This window comes from Armigeres subalbatus, chromosome 2 (assembly GCF_024139115.2).
Source record: "Armigeres subalbatus isolate Guangzhou_Male chromosome 2, GZ_Asu_2, whole genome shotgun sequence".
In the NCBI taxonomy this organism is placed as follows: domain Eukaryota; kingdom Metazoa; phylum Arthropoda; class Insecta; order Diptera; family Culicidae; genus Armigeres; species Armigeres subalbatus.
The window spans coordinates 331,789,627-331,810,229 of NC_085140.1; the positions used below are offsets into that span (position 1 = coordinate 331,789,627).

A 20,603-nucleotide genomic window follows, 5' to 3' on the forward strand; every position below is an offset into this window, starting at 1 on the left:
CATCCTTCTGTACCCACCCTGTAAGTGACAACATAGACGTAATCCACAGCTATCCTTCCAACAACCATATCCAGCCGATGGAGCCTGAATAAGATGTTCTCATATTAAATTAAATTACACTAAGGCAACCTTCCTATTCCTGCCTTCATCATTACCAAAGACACGACAGAGGTCTTGGATCCAATTCATCTATTCTCCGCTCAATTCCCTTCAGTTGAACTCTAATGCCATCCTACCGTGTGCGTTCGTTGCGCTGCAATCAACCGGCCGCCCGCCCGCCCGCACTTATGTGGGAGTCTTGTCGAGAGGAAGAGTGAAATCTTGTCTGCTCCATATATGTATGTCGTCGTCGTCGTCGTCTGCTTCTGCTTCACCAACAACCAGTGGGTAGGTGTCAGTTCCAGCCGAGCAAAAACCAGTAGGCAGACCAGGAACGGCACACGATTTGTGTAAAAGACATCGTACTCGTGATCCGGAATTGCACTTCTTGTCTGACTGGCTTGATCCCCACCGGGGAAGACTGGAAATGTAGTTCCATTGTGCTCTTCTGTGTTCTGGTCTGCTCTTTGCAGACGTTTTCGTGTCTGTTTTTTGTGCGACTTTCGATTTACAAACTTACTGAGCATTTGACTCCAGAAAAAGTTTGCATGGTTACATTTAATGTATCCATACTTCAAAATTATTTCATTTTACCTTGTTATCAATGAAATTTAAAATCAAATAAAAAGCCAGTCCATAGCGACATCCAGTACATATTTAATCATCGGAAAATATAATAATTTTTCGAAACGATATAATAATCTCAATCGCCAAATATGCCAATAGTTTACTTATGATAGTAATGGTTTACCGATGGACTGGATGGTTTAGGCGATCTATACCAAAATAAAAATCTGGTCACTTTGCAGTAAGGTAACTTTATTATCAATAATTAACATTAGTTAATAAGGCGCAAAATTCGTCTATGATTAAGATTTTCTACAATTTTTAAATGGCATCAGCTAGCTATATTGCTTAACTGTTGCATGAGGTAAAAATACCCATGAAAATCGTTACAGCTAAGACATTAAAGCAGTCTATGCTTAGATAGGGCGTACAACAGTACAACAACAGTCCTAAAATCCGTTAAAGGGGAAGGGGGGGGGGTCAATATGCCCTAGCTAAGCAAACACTGCTTTATTGTCTTATTTGTAACGTTATTCAGGGGTACTTTTACATTATGCAACAGTTAAACAAGATAGCTAGTTGATGCCATTCAAAAATTGTCAAAAATCTCATTCATATTGACAATATTCACATTTAAAAAAAGTGGTGATATTCTGTTGCCGGAAAACTCATGAGGCAAAACGCCTTTTAGCTGGCAGCTCCTAGGGAACAAAGCACCACGCGTCGGCGAATCAGCATTCTGGTATGGATAGTGCGTGGAGACGCAAGTACATTGTAGGTTAGTGCCACTAGGGTGTTTTGCCTCGCCAAAATGTTAGATGTTTCTTCAAAATGTGGAAATACTATTTTGAAACTTTTTTCGCCTAACCTACATAATTTTAGATCTAGTTTCGTTACGGCCATCTAAATGACGGTAAATATGACGGAAACCACAAAAGGCGTTTTGCCTCGGGGGGGGGGGGCGTTTTGGAGCCTCTTCCCCAATGAAGCCAATTCAAATGATATCAACGTGATTTTTTCGGGAAAATAATAATGAGGATATATACTCTCATTGAGGACATTTAAGTCCAATGGATCTTCTGATGGTCCTCTGGAAGATCCGGAACCAACGGAATACCGGTGAAAATAGTTCATCTTCTCAATAAATGGCGCAATGTTTCTTATAAGAATTCTAAAAACTCTAAAAACTCCGAAAAAACTCTGATTCCATCTATAATCCCATGCGGCCCTATGAGTCAAGAAAAACATTGATTTAGAATTCTCCCACTGAGCGGCGCTAGTGTATAAGAAAATACCAGTTTGGTTCGATATCTCGGGATCTGTAGGAATTAGAAAATTGCCGTCTTCTACAAAGTTGTTCGAGGATTGGAAATCAATATGTTGATAAACTGCTAAGTTCAGAATTCAGCCGTAAGGCGGCGCTAGTGTATATGAGTTCTTAGTTTGGTTCGATATCTCGGGATCTATGGGAATTAGAAAGTTGCCGTCTTCTACAAAGTTGTTCGAGGATTGGAAACCAATATGTTGATAAACTGTTTCGTTCAGAATTCAGCCGTAAGGCGGCGCTAGTGTGTATGAGTTATTAGTTTGGTTAGATAGAACATCAGTCCAGTTAACGAGCGCCGCTTTTTAACTGGGTTTACGAGGGGATTTACGAGGCATTGTTATGATCGGTGTTTTACTTGGAACGAGAATAATTTACCATTTTGATTCCCCTCGCAGCTTAGCCTTTGTTTTTGTTTTTTGACGGATAACCGCTTTTTAACTGGGCTTTGGCCCAGTTAGCGAACGCCCAGTTAAAAAGCAGTCCAGTTAAAAAGCGCCCAGTTAGCAAACTGTTGCTGTATCGGGATCTGTGGGAATTAGAAAGTTACCGTCTTCTACAAAGTTGTTCGAGGACTGGAAACCAATATGATGATAAACTGTTTAGTTCAGAACTCAGCCGTAAGGCGGCGCTAGTGTATATGAGTTATTAGTTTGGTTAGATATCTCGGGATCTGTGGGAATAAGTAAGTTGCCGTTTTCAACAAAGTTGCTCGAGGATTGGAAACCAATATGTTGAAAAACTGAATAATTTTGAATCCATTCGCAAAGAGGCGCTACTGTATATGCGAGATCATTTTGGTTTGATATCTCGGGGTCTATTGGTTTTGGAAACCAATATGTTGAGAAACTGTTTAGTTCAGTATTAAGCCATAAGGCAACGCTAGTGTATACGAGAGATCAGTTTAGTTTGATATTTCAGGATCTGTGGAATTTAGAAAATTGCCGTCTTCTATAAAATTGTTCGAGGACTGGAAAACAATATGTTGAAAAACTGAATAATTCAAAATTCATCCGCAAGGTGCTACTGCATATGAGATATGCTATCAGTTCTTCGAATCTTGGGATCTGGGGGATTTGGAAAATTGCCATCTTCTACAAAGTTGTTCGGGGATTGGAAACCAATATGTTGAAATATTGCGAATTTATAAATTCATCCGTAGAGTAATAATAGTAAATGTGAGACCACCAGTTTGAGTATATAAACCCGGATCTGTGATGTTAGAGAGTGGCTGTCTTCTTCACAGCTGTTCGAGGATAAAGCCCATTATTCTGAAGAACTGTTTAGTTTGGATTACATCCGCTGGGTGGAGATATATGGATCAACCAGTTTTGTTAGATATCGCAGGATATGTGGGATATGAAAGTGCCGCCATTTACAGTTATGTGGGATTTGAAAACCAATGTGTTCAAAAAAGTGTGCTTGATAGTCATATAACTACTGTTTCTGCCTCATACACAGGAGGCCTTGGGTTCGATCTCATCCATTTCATTCGCCTACTTTGCATCTTTTTGTATATTTCTCATGTTACAGTAATCGCTAGAACAAGAAATGGATTTCCGTAGCGTTTTCATTTCAATCCTGTACCTTCAACTTTACTAGTATAACAGTAACTGTTAGAATTGGAAATGCAGGAAAAGCTTGTTTCTTTCCCATTAGAATTCCGTATTTTGCGTTTTTTTAGTTTTTTAGCTGAAATAGCTTCTTTTTGGATAAATAAGACCTTTACCAGCATTCAATGTTTGATGGGATTGGCCACTCGTTATTATTATCAAAATTATAATAAAAAAACTGATCATATTAGCCAGGATTCACATAGATTTATAGTACATCGAGTAAGGCAAAGTGCACTGTATGTACCTCAAGTAGGTATGGTACCTCATTGAGGTATTTTCAGGAATTCAGATGGCCATTACAAACACATCATACTTGTCGAATAACTTAACTTAGACAAGGTGTTGATTTGGTATTCAATATCTCTCGAATACCTGATGTGGTTATTATCATCAATGACTACTATTTAAGTATTATTATGATAGAATTCTTCATTCATTGGTTTGCGTAGTACATATATTTTTGGGCCATTATTATACCTTTGGCGAAGGTGGAAAACTCTACAATATTTTATGGTAAAGAGCATTGATTAACTTCCAGCTTATTATCAGAAATAGTTTAAAAGAAAATCGTTGGTCTAGGACGAGCTGTACAAAACGACCATTCACGGAAGTTCCAGATTTGCAGAAAGGCCGTCTGGTAGCAACCTGCGGTCGTTTCAGAGTAAGAACTGTGAATTAACACTAAGACCACCATCAAAAATGTCTTAGAAAAAATGGCACTACTCTAGAACGGATCATCCAAAATGACAGTTTTTACGGATGTTCTAAATTATTCGGAAGGCCATCTGGTGGCCACCTGCAGTCATAGCTGATTAAGACTTTGAAATATCTCCAAGATCACCGTCAGAAATGGTTTAGAATAAATTGCGCTCCTCTAGGAAAAACATTTAAAAATCACCATTTCTACGGTCTTTCCGGATTATCCGGATTATCTGGTGGTCACCTGTGGTCATAGCAGAGTAATGACTGTGAATTTCCTCCAAAATCACCGTCAGAAATTGTTTGAAAAAGTTGCGCTGCTCTATTACGAACTGAAAACTAAAATGACATTTTTTACGGATGTTCCGGATTTTCCGGAAGGCCGCCTGGTGGCCACTGCGGTCATAGCAGAGTAGGAGCTGTGTATTAACTTGAATATCACCGTCAGAAATTGTTTACAAAAAATTGCGCTGCTCTAGGATGAACTTTTCAAAACTACCATTTCTACGGACGTTCCGGATTATCCGGAAAGCCGTCTGGTGGCCACCTACGGCCATAGGTGAGTGGAAACTGCGAATTAACTCCAGGGTTATTGTCAGAAATAGTTTAGAAAATGCGCTGCTCTAGGACAAACTTTCCAAAATGACAATTTTTACGGACGTTTCGGATTATAAGGAAGGCCGTGACCACCTACGGTTATAGCAGAGTAAGAACTGTGGAATATCTCCAAAATCACCATCAGAAATGGTTTAGAAAAAATTGCGCTGCTCTAGGACTAACTTCACAAAATGACCATTTTTACAGACGTACCGGATTTTCCGGAAGGTCGCCTGGTGGCCACCTGTTGTCATAGCATTGTGAGGGATGTGTTTAAGCTCAAAAATCCTCATCAGAAATGGTTTAGAAAAAAATGCGCTGCTCTCGGACGAACTCTCCAGAATGACAATTTTTACGGACGTTCCGGATTATCCGGAAGGCCGGCTGGTGGCCACCTACGGTCATAGGTGAATGAGAACTGCGAATTAACTCCAAGGTTATTATCAGAAATGATATAGAAAAAATCGCGTTACTTTAGGATGAATTGTTAATGAAATAAATGAATAATTCATTACTGGTCACTTTTCCCTGTGCACCTGAGCCTTTTATTTAGCTATATTTACCCGAGCGCGAGCCTTCTATCGAATCACTTTTATTATCTTTTCAATTGATGAAGAACTCAGTTTTTGAGGAATACATGGTGGTTTAGTGCAAATTGGTCAACTGACTATAAAGATATCTCATTTTTACTCAATGTGTTGTACTTTTTACAACGGTGCGAGTCCCGGAAGGTTAAGGGAAGATCCATTAATTACGTAACGCAAAAATTTGGCATTTTCACACTTTTGTATGACTCATCTAAAAATTTTGTATGGAGTGTCACACTTAACTCAACCCCTCTCTCCTTTTAAGTGTTACATAATTTGTGGACGCTCCCTAACAGTATGATTTCCCCCATACTAGGGTAAAAGAGGTATTTTGGACCACCAGTTCGACGGCTCATATTTTGGACCACTGCGTGCAAATTCCTGTTGGTGGTCCGAAATAAGAGCCCTCGTAAGGGTGATCCAAAATACATCCTTTACCCTAGTTTGCATGCAAACATAAAACGGCTTGTGCTAAATCAGTTTTAATCCAAATCAGCTCAAATTTTCGGAGGACACTCAGGACATAATAAAGAATCAGATGAGCGCTGTGGAGCAAAATCGATTGTTTGAACCACCCTATTGGATACACTATACGTACGTTTGCTGCGGAATATCCTCAGCTATGGTAGGCATTTCCGATATGATTTGTAATCATTTAAATCTGCTACACAATAACTAATAAGACTAAAAATTGAGTGATTTTTCAATGGCGCTTGGTGCGAATTGGCAGAACCCCGACCATAAAAGCATACGAGCCAACGGCGACGCAAGGTGCATTGGTCCATCAACTTCTTGTGCCAAGTTACGATCATAATTACCTAGCTAGAGGTCAATGCCTACTTCACAGTGGTGAAGATTGATTTCAGCTTTGTCTAATAAGAAATGTTTTTTCCTGAAACATAACTTACATTCGTTTACAACTTGACAGTTTAAGTATGAGATTGTCTGCTACAATTTGCACCTAGTTAAGTTACAATTGTATACCTGTTAACTTTTTTTCATTTTTTAACTCACCCAGTGGCGTATAATATTGTATAAATTTATGCTTTGTTCAAAAATGTAGAATAAAAAATAAAAATATAACCAAAAACACATTTTTAGGGGTTGTCAACATAAAACGTAAAAAATCTCGAAAATTAATGAAATTATGAACTTGGCGTTTTTGGCAATGTTTCTCAGGAGAATTGTTGACACCACTTGTGTGTATAGTGAAAAAAAATACTCACTTCTAGGGTCATTGATCATTGATCATTAAATTGCCCAAGTAACGTTTCAAGGGTTTTACGATCAAATTGTTGGAGAAATCCTAACGTGTAAATTTATGACAAATGTCCAGATTCTGATTTTTAAGAATTTAACGGTAAATCGTACATTGGCAATTATATTACTAAAATGTCCAGGGGAAGAAGAGAAATAATAATATAATATATTAGCAATCATTTGTAATAAATTCAATATTTTTTTAAAACAATTTTATCCGAATTAGCTGAAAATTTCACAGGAGGCTTATTTTAGCATAAGAATCGTTATTCTGGGCTGACCGGTTGAATTTTTGATATTTTTTGAAGACATGAAGAGGTCTAGTGTATAGCCTGCCAGACATTCTAAATACTCACGCTAGTCTAATGTGAAAGTGTACTATACACATGTGGAAGTGTTGGCTTGAGAAATGGATTGCGAGTGATTTGACTATTTGGGAATCTCGAGCTCGTTCAGTAGCCGCTAGGTTGCGAAGGCCGACGGAGGTCCTTCGTAGCTTAGTTGGTTAAAGCACCAGTCTAGCGTACTGTAGGGTCATGGGTTCGAGTCCCGTCGAAGGAAAAGCGGTTACCTCCAATACATTTTCCAAATTAATATCTTCCACATAACGTACATATTAACATTAAGTTTTCACAACATTGTAAAATAAAACCTGTTATTATATAACAACTAAGAATTCTGTAAGAAGAGTACCGACATATGCAGTATTTTATATGTCTCCTGTTCGTTTGGAACGCGATTTTTCATGGAAATGACAGATGAATCTTGTTCCAATTCTGACAGCGTCGGCACTCTGGATTACCTATTCGTATGGGATAGATCGCATATCTATCCCATACGAATAGGTAATCCAGCAAACATGGAGCTGACATATGGGCCGTCCTTAGTCGTGCGGTAAGATGCGCGGCTACCAGGGTTTGAATCCAAAGGAGAATGAGAAAATCTTTCACGTATCATGTCTGTACTCTAGATAGGTAGCATACCGTGAGAGACGTTTTTCGGTACAAAAATTAACTGATTCGGGGGGCTACAACCCATGATAAGTTTATTTTAATAAGCCCCAATTGTGGGAGGCACCGGTTCTGATGATGCATTCCAACTTGTTTTACACAGCTGGGCGAAAAAAATATGGTCCCCAACATAAAATGATCGAGAACAACGGGTTTTATCAAACACCCTCGGTGGGGCCGCCTATCCGAATCAGTTTTATTCCAACTTGTATACAAGTGCAATAGTTTTGTTTTTATGGCTTGTTATGATTCGAAGAATTTTTTTCAGGCAGAGAGCTCTTTTATCGTTGTTCGTTATCTGTTGAGAGCGATTTCTGCTGGCGGCTAAAAAGCAAGACTATGCTGAAGGTGGCTGGGTTTTATTCCCGGTCTGTTCTAGGAAATTTTCGGGTTGGAAATTGTGTTCACTTCCCTGGGCATAAAAGTATCGTGTTAGCCTCATGATATGCTACATATGCTATGCAAAATTGGTAACTTGGCTTAGAAACATCGCAGTTAGCAAATGTGGAAGTGCTTAATGAATACTAAGCCGCGAGGAGGTAATGTCCCAGTGGGGGATGACATGCCAATAAGAAGAAAAACATGAAACTGACATGCGATCATAGGCAGTATAACAGTATGAAATGACCAAGTGGACCATTCACGATAACCACTATAAAGCTCATAAGAATATTCAGAAATACCATTCAAATCATCCACAGAAAAGAGAATTTGGTTGCGGCAGTTGTCAAAAATGTTGTTTTCAATATACCAGAAAACACCTTGCAAAACAAATAATAACGGAATGGATTGTTGATGAAATTCGGGATTAGCATTAGAACAAAATTATATGTTTTCAGTATTGTTTCTCAATGGACTACCATCAAAATAAGGTGTGCGATTTTGTTTTTGCGGTCAAAGCTATTGATAATTAAGATTAAACAATAAACACGATACGCCGGCAAAATATTGTAGTTTTGGAAAATAAATCTTCTGTATATATAAAAATGAGATGGTCTGTGATCGTATCCGCAATCCGCATAACTTAAAAACTGCTGGATAGATGTTCTTAATTACTTCAGCAGAAACGTTCATTATAGTTTCCGACGGTTTTATATATTTCCTTATGCGAAAATCATGAGTAAACTTGAGTATATCGCGAATAACTAAAATAAAGATTCATATGGAAATTTCGCATGGGCAGTTAACAACGCGCATTTTTGCCTAATATGCAGGACAACCTGCTGAGTCAACTAGTTAAAAATAATTATGACACTGAATCTATTGCTAGTTCCGCCCAAATTATTTGTAATCTAAATCATTTACCAGAAAAAAGCTTAATACGCTGTGAAAATATTGCTCATAAGGTCACCCGACTAGAAGGTCATATCAAAATTATATCAACCTATGTTATTATGTTATACTAAATTTTTATAACAAAATTTGTTAGAAACGTGGTGCAAGATGTTGTTAAAATATCTAAATTTCTATCAAAAATCACACTACTAGAAACAAAAAACTATCAAATTTTGTTACAATTTTATCATAAAATTAACATATTTTGTTAGAAACTTATAACAGAATCAGATACAAAAATATTGTTTCTGTGCAGTTGCACATTTTTATAGTTCGTGATAGGTCATTGTGATCAACAATACAAAACTTTTGTTTTTGTCTGAACAAGAATATTTTTCGAGAACATGAAACTAACAACATTACAAATAAGGCAACCTTTGCAAATTATATCAGCGTTGTGATATCTATATGGCCGGAAGACTTTGCTACATCTATTTTAACCTTCTGTCTGTGCTCTGGGGTCAAATTGACCCCAAATTGAAATTGCTATAACTTTTTTATTGTTTGGCCAATTTTGGATTTTTGGGGCTGTTTCGAAAGATAATTTAATCATCTTTCAGGTCGTTACTAAAGATTGACTATTGGTTGGCGGGTACATAGCGGGGAGGGGTTTTAGTGAACAAGGGTATAAAAACAGTGATTTTTCATTATTATTTTACTTATATCCGAAAATCCTACCCATTTTTAACTGCACCTTTTTTAAAAAGGCTATGCAGGAAGGCATGTGCTTTGGCATGAGGCGTTTATAAGTTTAGAACTCGGCCGCCAGGTGGTGGTATATTTGAATTCATTATTTTAGACTACTCAAGATATTCCGATATATAGAATTCTCCTCAGTGTAAATATTCTTATCGCACAAATTTAAAAATGGGAAGAAGTTCTCATTATATTGAGCACCGCTTTGTAGTGCTAGTCATCCTGAACAATGTTGCCGAATACAACTTGGGTGTAGGTATGAGGGATCTCAAGCTAAAGCAAAATTTCATATATGCAAGAATATTGCAAGTACACTAGCCCCGCCTATTTGTAAATTTCCTTATTATTTATTTCGTTACATGACAGTTTATTCCCGTCATCTTTACAAATTTCAAAATTGTGCGATAAGAATAGTTACAATGAGGAAAATTCCATATATCGGAGTTACTTGAGTAGTCTAAAATAATGAATTCAAATATACCGCCACCTAGCGACCAAGCGCTAAACTAATCAATGCCTCATGTCAAAGCACACGCCTTCCTGCATAACCTTTTTGAAAAGGTGCAGTTCAAAATGGGTAGGATTTTCAGATGTAATAAAATAAGCATGAAAAATCACTGTTTTTGTACCCTTTTTTACAAAACCCCTCCCCGCGATGTACCCGCCCACCTATAGTCAATCTTTTGTAACGACCTGAAAGATGATTAAATTATCTTTCGAAACAGCCCCAAAAATCCAAAATTGGCCAAACATTAAAATAGTTATAGCAATTTCAATTTGGGGTCAATTTGACCCCAGAGCACAGACAACGTAAGTTTTTTGAAAAAAGGACACTGTAGCGCATATTTTCAAAATTTTTCAAGCGAATTTGCACCTAGGAGACAGATCTCGGCGAGTTTTACCAAACTACCAAAAATTAGGAAAATCGGTTGAAAACTAAAAAAATGGCAGCCACTCAAAGTGGCCTGGGGTCATATTGACCCCAGAGCACAGACAAAAGGTTAATTGCCTACTGTTGGGCGATTCGGTGTTAAGCATTTTTTAAATCATATTATGATAAAATCCTGTTACAACATTTGAACGATAATGGCCACTAAGAACAAAATTGTATCAAAATAAGTTATAAATATCACAATATGTTAATATTGTGTTCAGTTTCTGTTATGCTCTTCTAGTCGGGCAATAGGCATTTAACGTTTGGAGCTTTTGCAGCAGATTTATAAGAGGTTTATTGATAGCAATGAAGAAATAAAACTGAGTACTGATGGCTGCTTTCATAAATCCCCAGTTAGTAATTAAATAAATAATAAATCCATGATGCATGAAAATTCTTACCTGAATACTTTCAAGAAAGTGCTGACTCAGTTGGTGGAATGAAGCTTCATCGGAAATATATTGACCTTTATTCGAAGTTTTCTGTCCGGTTGCTCCTTCCGAGTGTCAATCGGAAACACTTCTTCCTAATTCTTCCGTGTGGAATCAGGAGTACCGCAGTAGTCTGTTATGGCACTCCCCTTTTTGTTGCCACAAATAGGGTCTTTCGAGGACTCCCTCCCAACAGCTACATCTTTAAATACGGCGATAACATTCTCTTGGTCATTATTGAGAATATCCCGGGGCACATCAGGATTCCACCGTCAATTCCGTTCTCCGTTAGGCTTCGCCATATCTACCAGCAAAGTGTTCGGGACATGTCTGCAAATGTAGGTTTCAATCAGTTATCAGATCCCAGCCTCAAGCTAGGAGAACAACCCATTCCCAATAGAATAATTATTAAATTCTATAAGCAACCTACATGCTGTAAATCAGTTAATGTTGTTCATAAATGATAAAATTAGGTTATGTATGGTTTACAAGTTAAAAACTATTGCTTGGCCCTATTGAACGGCACGTAAGTCTCTGGGTAGGGAAAGCCACCATCGATAGTAACTAGGTTACTATATAGACTAGAACTTACCTGCATGGCCCATAGGTATTCGGTCGAGATTCTTGCCCGACTTTAAATCAGAACGTACGGATTTCCTCTGGATTACTCCCCGGCAGGGTTTGCAGAAATCGCTCTCAATAGATAACAAACATCGATAAAAGACTAAAAGAGAAGCAAAAACCTCTTCCAATTATAATAAGCTATGAAAACACAACTATCGCACTTGTATACAAGCTGAAAAAAAAACTGATTCGGATAGGCCGCCCCCACCAAGGGGGTATGATAAAACGCTTTGTGTGTTATAATCAATTTTATGCAACTAATTTGAGTGCTATAATGGTAATTTAAGCACTTATTTCGTTGGTATGTTATAGTAGGCGTTTCTTGACTTCAATATGAACTGTAAAACCAGGAATTATGATCCAGAGTTACAAAATAAGGATAGAAAGTTGCTGTTCTTCATTATAAAATTCCCCATCTTTCTATTTGTGTTTAGCCTCAAAAAAAAATTTTTTTTTATGCATTAATAGAAAAATTCATGATTTCAGGAAATTTCAGGTCGTATCAATGTTTTACCATAAAGTAAAGGCAATAAGTTAAATGTAAAAATATGAAATGGATAGGATTCATCATTTTTTTTCCGATACACCGTTTTTTTAACGTTACCTTACAAAAACATGCACTTTTTTCATAAAATGCATCGGGGCAACCCATGACCGTCATTTTCCAGAGTTGTCGGAGAACAATTTTTCTTTTTTTACCCTAAGAAAAAATTTGTTCATTTTGAAGACGGTATTTAAGCAATTAAGTATCTTCAGCAAAGACATAGCTAATTACTTAAGCTTTACTTTAAAACATGCCTCGATAGGTGGCCCCATTTAGTTTGGAGATAAAATTTTCCAGTTCTATTTCGCATTTTATCATGGTACGATATTCTAGAAAACAGCTCCTTATTTAAATTCGAGACACTTTGCTAAGGTAACTGAATTTTGAAGGTACGTATTATAGTCATGATTATTTCAAATAACTAATGTTAGATAGGCCCCTTAAAATAAGTTTACGACTATCTTTCAAGAAGAAAAACGCCGATTTATTTCTCCCAGAGTTAGGAAGAGGAAGAACTAAGATTTGTTCTATATTATTTGGTACTGTTGAATTTGATGTAACTTTTTCTTATTTTCTCATCATTTTAAAAAAGTAGCTATTAAGATGAATTTCTTTCGCCGATAGCAGTCTTAACTAGTAACTTACTAACTTTTTACTTATGGATCCTGTACACCTCCGGTGGTGCAAAGGGCCGACTTGAAAGATCTCCATACTGAGCGTTGCCCAGCTATCGCTTTAACCTGTTGCCAGGTTAGATTTCGGTCGACTTCTTTTATTTCTTAACTAGTAAGATTAACAGGGTGTCTACTACCTAGAAAAACCTGGAAAACCTGGAATTATCAGGGAATTCCTGACATAATCAGGGAAATTTCAATACCCGGTGATCATGAGTGAAATTCTTTCAAAAAATTAAAAAATCATTAAAAATGTTTGAATAAATATACCAATCAAAACTATTGAAAATGTAGTGGACCGCAAACAACGTTTTGCCATCTTCCAAAGAATTCCTGGAGAATTTCCGAAGCTATTCTTGGTGAAATCTAGGAGTTTATTCGGGAATTCAATTAGGGATTACTTTGTAAATTCCTTTAGGTATTCCCTCGGAAATACTTCTTGAATATATTAAATATTACTAAATTAGTTAGAATTTTTCAAAGCAATTCGTGGAGGAAATTCCGAAGGAATTTTGGGATTAGTTTTCCAAGGAATTTTTCAAAGCAATCACTAAAATAGTGTCTAAGAATGATTAGCAATTTTCTAAATTATTTCTGTAGGAATTTCCAAGATAAAAACCGAAAAGAATTCCCGGAGGAATTTCAAAATAAATTTCTGGATTATTTTTCATATGGTTTCTTTAAGAAATTCCCGAAAGGGAACCTGAAGGGATTTTCAAAAAAAAGTGTAAAGTGATTTGTGAAAGGTTTTTGCTAGAGGAATTCTTGAAAGAATAGCCGAAGATATCCCGAATGGATTTTTCAAAGGAGTTTCTAAAGGTATTCTCGAAGAATTTCCAAAGAATTCTCAAAAGCAAAATATCCGGAAAAACTTCTCCAGGTGTTTTCTAAAGTTTTCCTCGAGATTCTTCTGAATGAGTTCCTAAAAAATCCCAAGGAATTTCAAAAGAATATCCGAAGTATTTTCCGAAGGTTTTTACAGTAAAGCAGTAATAGAATGCTAGTGGTGCTGTAATCATTGAAATTATTCTGCCAAAATATGCTTCAATAAGCTTAATATCCTATTCAGATTACGATTAGATTATTTATCGTAATAAATATCGTGTTAAAGCTGAGAAAGAAAATTGAATGTATGGGGATGGCAACAGGTTGTTGTTTATCATGATATTTATGATCATAAATGACGTAATCTGAATAGGCTATAACTTGGCCGTTTGACACTTATAGTACCGGTACCTTGACTGTTAGGTCCAAGCAAACTAGATGTTGGTCACGCGAACAGGTATAAGGATGTTAGGCATAAAGGATGTTAAGCATAAAATGCCCCAAAAACAGTCCACGACATAAAGAAGGTATTATGCCTAACGTCATGGACCCAGCAATCTCATATTTTTGCATCAACACATTTCCTGAAGGAGTTTTCGTAAGAAGTTCTGAAGGATTTCCTGAAGAAATTCCCAAACATATTTCCGGAACATTTCATTTAAAAGTTTTCTTAAGTTCCTTAAAAACAACAGCTGAAATAAAATTCAAAGAAATTTCCTTAATCAAATTTCAAAAGAAATTCCTAAAAAAAAATTTAGGAGAATATCTGAAGAAATCTGCAAAGTATTTTATAAAGGTATTTCCGAGGGATTTTCTCAAGACATTTTCGAACAAACACCTAAAGATCTTTCAAAAAAAATCGTAGAGGAATCACCAAATGCATCTCTAAAGGAATCTCCGGAACAATTCCTTGAGATGTTTTCTAAAGTTTTAGCAAAGAAATTTTCAAATTAAATCCTGGAGGAAGTTCTAAAGCAATTCTTAAAATCCGGATGATTTTCCGATAGAATATATGGAGAAATTTTCAAAGGAATACCTGCAGGAATTTTCTATGTGATTCCAGAAGGAATTTTGATTGAATTGCTGAAGCAATTTCTGGGTGAACTTACGAAGGAATTCCTGGAGGAATTTCTCAAGTAATTTACAACATTGTTTATGTGAGGCTACCAAAAATTCTAACCGGAAAAAACCGGAAATTATGTGTTACATAAAAAATGATATACAGTGACCGGCATAATAAAAATTAGCCGTTTTTCATACAAAATGGTCAACTTTGGAGATCTAGATCTCGATTGCGTGAGAACCAATTTTGCTGAAAATTTGACCAGAGCTCAGATATAACTTGAATTTTACCACACCTGAATTTCGACCATATTGATTCATAGGATAAAAAAGTATTGCGGTAATACCAAAATGATTTTTTTGGCAAAAAATTATTTTTTAAATTTCTTGAATTCTATAGAAACTGATGACTTATTCAGCAAAAACGCGTATTTTGGCAATACAAAAAAGTTTGCGGAATATACTTGGACACTAAGAGTTGTAGTTTTTAAGATATTATAAAATCAATTTTTTGCCAAAAAAATCGCTTTGGTATTACCGCGATATTTTTTTTACCCTATTAATCAATTTGGTCGAAACTTAGGTGTGGTAAAATTCAAGTTATACCTGAGCTCTGGTCAAATTTTTAGCAAAATTGGTTCACACGCAATCGAGATCTAGATCTCCAAAGTTGACCATTTTGTATGAAAAACAGCAAGTGGGCTTTTTATTATGCAGGTCACTGTACATTGACATACATATTCAATTAGGGAATCAAATTTTAAGTAAATAGTACGGAAGTAAAAACAAAAGAATTTTTCCTTCATCTTAGTCCCGACTGCAAATCACCTACAAAAGGACCAAAAAATGAAAATGTAATTTTTGTCTTGTCTGAGCTTTCTATATGGTGTGGCATACACTCGCACGTTCCTATATACCTTTTAAGGCCAAAGGCATGCCCTTTTTGCACAAATATTGCTTACACGTGCCTTGCCCTGGTCGGTGGAACTTTTTTCCGGTCCCAGCATATGTGGGTATTATGGATGCTGCGGAGGCCGTCGAATAATTTTTATGACCGGATTTTGTCTGCCGTCTGGGTTGTTAAATTTTCGCTTAGCCCACCTGGGATCCTTGCCGAAAATTAAATTCGATTTACTACCACTTCATAATGTGTATGTGTGTATGTTTGTGTTGGTGTGCTCTAGTGTGGATCACGTTTGGCCCTGATGCGAAGCAAACCGGCATGAAACGGTACTCGGGGGAATATCGGAACCGGACAGTGCAGAAAATCGTATTTCAACACTCATGCTTGGCAGATGATCCAGCGTCTGGGCTGTTTGGTTCTTTGGTTTAAGGACGACGGTCGATGTTTACCGTAATAGGTTAAAAGTTTTTCATCGAATTAAAATATATGTACGTTGAATAAAATATAAGGATACAAATAGAATGAGCTTACGAACCGGGGCACAAATAAGAGAGCGTCAAATAATAAGCAAATAAGCATTTAAATGCAGCAGCTGGTTGTTATAAATTTAAAAAATATTACCTTCAATGATGGTCGGCCACATCGGTTTATGTAGCTTAGTGGTGGGACACGCTACCACAAAGAAGAGCATGTTGAAGGTAGTTGTGTTAAAATCTCGGCCAAGTCTAGAAAAATCTACGGATAATTAATTTTTTCAACTTCCTGATCATAAGGAAGGGTTTGCTTGCGCTATCTACAATGTCCCTATGTGATGCAATCCCATCAAAATGAAGAATGATTGTGAACAGAACACACGTTTTAACAATACAAAAAATATGATGTGCTCAAGCTGTTCTCCTATTAATATTGTTCACTTTGACCGTCGATTAGTATAGCTCCATAATGTGAATAAATAATGGACCGAGGCACAAAAATACGATCAAATGCAAAATCAATAGACCACGTGTCGATGGTATATTTTCTTCCCACTGAATACTAATTTGATTCAAGGTCAATCCGGTGCTAATAAACCCCCTTTGTACACATTCTAATTTCAGCTACCGAAATCCGATGCCAAGAAAAATCCAAGGGAGGCCTGTGCTACGAGGTGATTCTCGCCGAGCCGGCCGTCAACGTGACGCTACCGAAGCTGCCAGTGACGCCCGGTAAGGCCGTGTCCGCCGAGGAGATCGAAGAGAAACTAAAAGCCGCCGAAGAGCGGCGTCTTTCTTGGGAGGCCAAAAAGATGGCCGAATTGTCCGCCAAGATGGCCAAAATCGAGGAAGCCAGCCGCAAGAAGGATGAATTAGACAAAATGTTCAAGACGCAAGCCAAGGAAGCACTGGAAACCAAAATGGAACAATACGAGGAGAAACGGGACCAGCAGATTTCGGAGATCAAAGAAAAGTTGAAGGTTGGTATAGAACGCAATGGTTTGTTGACACGCGTGGTAAATCGACTTTCACTTTTGTCGCAGATGCACGCAGCGGAAATTGAGAAGACGCGACACAGTCTTGAGCACGCGAAAACGGAAGAGCTGAAGATTCAACTAGAAGATAAATTGCGGACCGCAGCCTCGTTGCGTCAAGATAAGATCCAGAAGACACTGGACCGGCTAAAGGAACACGTGAGTTGTTAAAAACAAAACTGTTGCATTACAATTCGGGTATTTTTCAGTGAAGCATTATTTCGCGGTTATCAGTTCACATTGCGATAATATAGTGCGGTTCTATTTTACTTAGAAGCAATCACAAACAGTAATGTTAAACAATATCACGGAACACCAACTTGAAAAGTTACCCGATTGATTGTATTTTGAATTCATGGTAAAAAAAATCCTTCCTCAAAATATACATGCCAAACAAGTATATATGTGAAATGGTTATCCGTGAAATGATGCACTGTAATAAATTCCACAAAAAGTGTTCTAAATCCATAAAATCTGCTGAGTACAACTCAATTTACTTTTTATGTTGAAATGCGAAGACCCAGTACCCGATTCTATGGTTGTCACGAAAAAGCAATTACGCTGACGATATTCGTTTCCATTATAGTCAGTATGTTTTCATTCTTCACTGTTCTATTGGGTCACTTTATGCTGTTACCATTTTCCGAGAGCCTAATATCTATTTACTGATATCCTTTACCTTTTCGTGACAACCCATGGCGGTGATGGCAAAACCGAAAAATAATATTGTTGCTTCACTTTTTTTATTGCAAGGTTATTATCACTTTATTGTTCCGTTCAGTTTACGTAAAAGGACACCTTGTTGATGTTTCTTTTGGTTTATCTTTTTCGTTTATTTTTCTTCCTTTTCATGTACATATGTTTCCATCACGAAAAATCGCGACTGATGTGCCGCAACACCAAATCACCGAAACAACGAATTACATGACACGTGCATTAATCCCCGTATCACCATAACATCAATCATCTCGGGCAACTCGACCACAACCATCCCATCGGGGATTCGTATGCAACCTCGCTCGACCCGCATGTACAATGCTGCCTGCCCTGGCGCAATCGTGTGCCAATTTCACGGGGCAATGTTTGTGCCAAAAATCATCACAAAAACCATTATCCCTCTGCATTATCCTGCCTCCTATCCTCAATCATACATGCCCTAATTGACACATCACCTTCTGAACTTGGGACTATGCGGCAATGTTGCGACCTGACTGTTATCGATTTTCCAAATGCCGGTACGACCACATAATCATCATCACCATAATCATCGTCAACCGTTTGATTGGTCATCAAATCATCATCACCATCACTCGTCATCAAACAACACCCCCAGAACACTGACAAGCTGAACGAAGTGCGAGCCACCGTGGATCTGCTCGAGTCACAGAAATCGGAGGAGAAGACCCGCATTATCGAGAACAAACTGTCCACCGCCGAGCAGAACCGCGAGAAGGAGCTCCAGAAGAAGCTGGAGACCATTCGCAAACACGTAGGTTTTTCATTTGTGCAATTTCGTATTATATTTTGCTTGAGCTTTTATTTTCGTGTGTGTATAATCACGATGGTTTGCTTAGCTACATCCAATAATTTTGCAACTTATGCTGGTTCGAATAACAGTTTTATTCTTTGGTGTGATCTTTATTTTCATTTTATGTAGTGGGATATGGGATCAATTTCCTATGTGATGGGTTCAAATATGTTAAAGAATACACTGAAATCAGAAAACTTTTTTGTATTCGCGATACTCATGAGCTGCATTTGTACCTCTCGACCTCTAAAATCCGAGATTATTCATCAAGGAGGATAGGGTTCGTCGTTTAAACGGCATTGAGGATATTTACCTTCATGTTTTTTTAAGTTTGTTTATTAGGTAGGCTCAGGCGTGTATAACACTTTACTAAGCCACAGTTAATCTTATAATTAAGCTAGTAACAAAGGGACATAACCCAACGTACTCGTGGTGACTCGAAGTTAGGCTTGCAATGTTTAAGGCTGGACAGAAGGGTGGTTCAAAAAATCGATTTTGCTCCACAACGCTCATCTGATTCTGTATCATGTTCTGAGTATCCTCCGAAAATTCGAGCTCATTTGGATAAACACTGATTTAGTACAAGCCGTTTCTTGTTTGCATGTAAATTAGTATGGGGATTTTTTTTATTATTATAGTCATTATGGTGCTGCCTCATTAAGCGCAGGTTAAAAGAAACCCTACATAGCTAAAAGGAATACTCAAGAGCTTCGACTCAACGAAAACCGCACCTTAATTAATCGTTTCAATAATTAGTAATCGATTTCAATCCATGTCGTAGTTTTCTGGCACTAATTGCATAGCTACTCAACAGGCAACATTGCTGCTCGTGGCGCGAAAGATTTCAGAGACAATTCCAGGCTACTATGTTGCACTGCACGTTTCAGTGATGCCCTCAAAGAAGTTTAACAATCATACGCGGTTTTCGTTGAGTGAAAGCTCTTAATGTCGCTCCTGACAGAATTCAAGTTTCAACGTGCTCGCGTTTTCGGGGGCACACCACTCGATACGGAAGCAACGCACAACTGTCATTTTTATTTGTTTACGCATGCTGCGACGCAGCAAAGCTGAATCAACAAAAATGACAGTTGTCCACCGCCTCCGTATCGAATGGTGTGTCCCCGAAAACGCGAGCACTTTGAAACTTGGATTCTGTCAGGAGTGACCTTAAGTATTTCTTTTAACCTGCGCTAAATGAGGAAGCGCCATAATCAGTATAATGAAAAAAAAATTCCCCATACTAATATGTATGCAAACTTGAAACGGCTTGTGCTATACCGTGACCTGCCCTAATTCCGCGCATCGCCTAATACCGTGGTTTTCATCAAAAATCAGAACCTGGCATGAAACATGATGATGATGCACTTTTAACATACCCTCGAACATCTTCGGTGTTCGAGGACCGATCCAAGATTGTGGATAAGGTCAGCGTCCGATGGTCCCGGTTTTATCAACATCGGATTTTCCACACCAAAGTAATACTGATTTGAATTTCGGAAAATTTTGCCTATCTAAACCATTTCGTCCAACCCCTGTAAGTTGCTATCGACAAGGTTTATTTTGTTGAGATGTGCGTTTAGTGATTAGTGATTGGACATAAGCCTCGACATCGCTCAAATGAAACCTCGTCTTAAGTCCTCACCTGAACCACACTCGCCCAGAAACTTTAGGAATTATAGAGAAAAGCCATCGTTCAAGTTCGTTGTGTGTCCAATTCCATTGCCACCTCGGAAGAGTACTATGACGAACTAATTGGGCAAACTCGTTGTTCGAGAATTGT

General features: G+C 37.7%; 1 protein-coding gene across 3 annotated transcripts in view; it reads left to right on the forward strand.

Moving 5' to 3' along the window:
* LOC134212758 (stathmin) overlaps nt 1-20,603 on the forward strand; it is a 208,089-nt gene that overhangs the window by 175,884 nt on the left and 11,602 nt on the right. For 2 of the 3 annotated variants that reach the window (XM_062690896.1, XM_062690895.1), the window contains exons 3-5: nt 16,886-17,241; nt 17,305-17,454; nt 18,629-18,784. In XM_062690896.1, coding sequence (XP_062546880.1) covers nt 16,886-17,241; nt 17,305-17,454; nt 18,629-18,784 — 662 coding nt within the window. The remainder of the gene's footprint in view (nt 1-16,885; nt 17,242-17,304; nt 17,455-18,628; nt 18,785-20,603) is intronic. The other variant, XM_062690897.1, reaches the window with a different exon arrangement.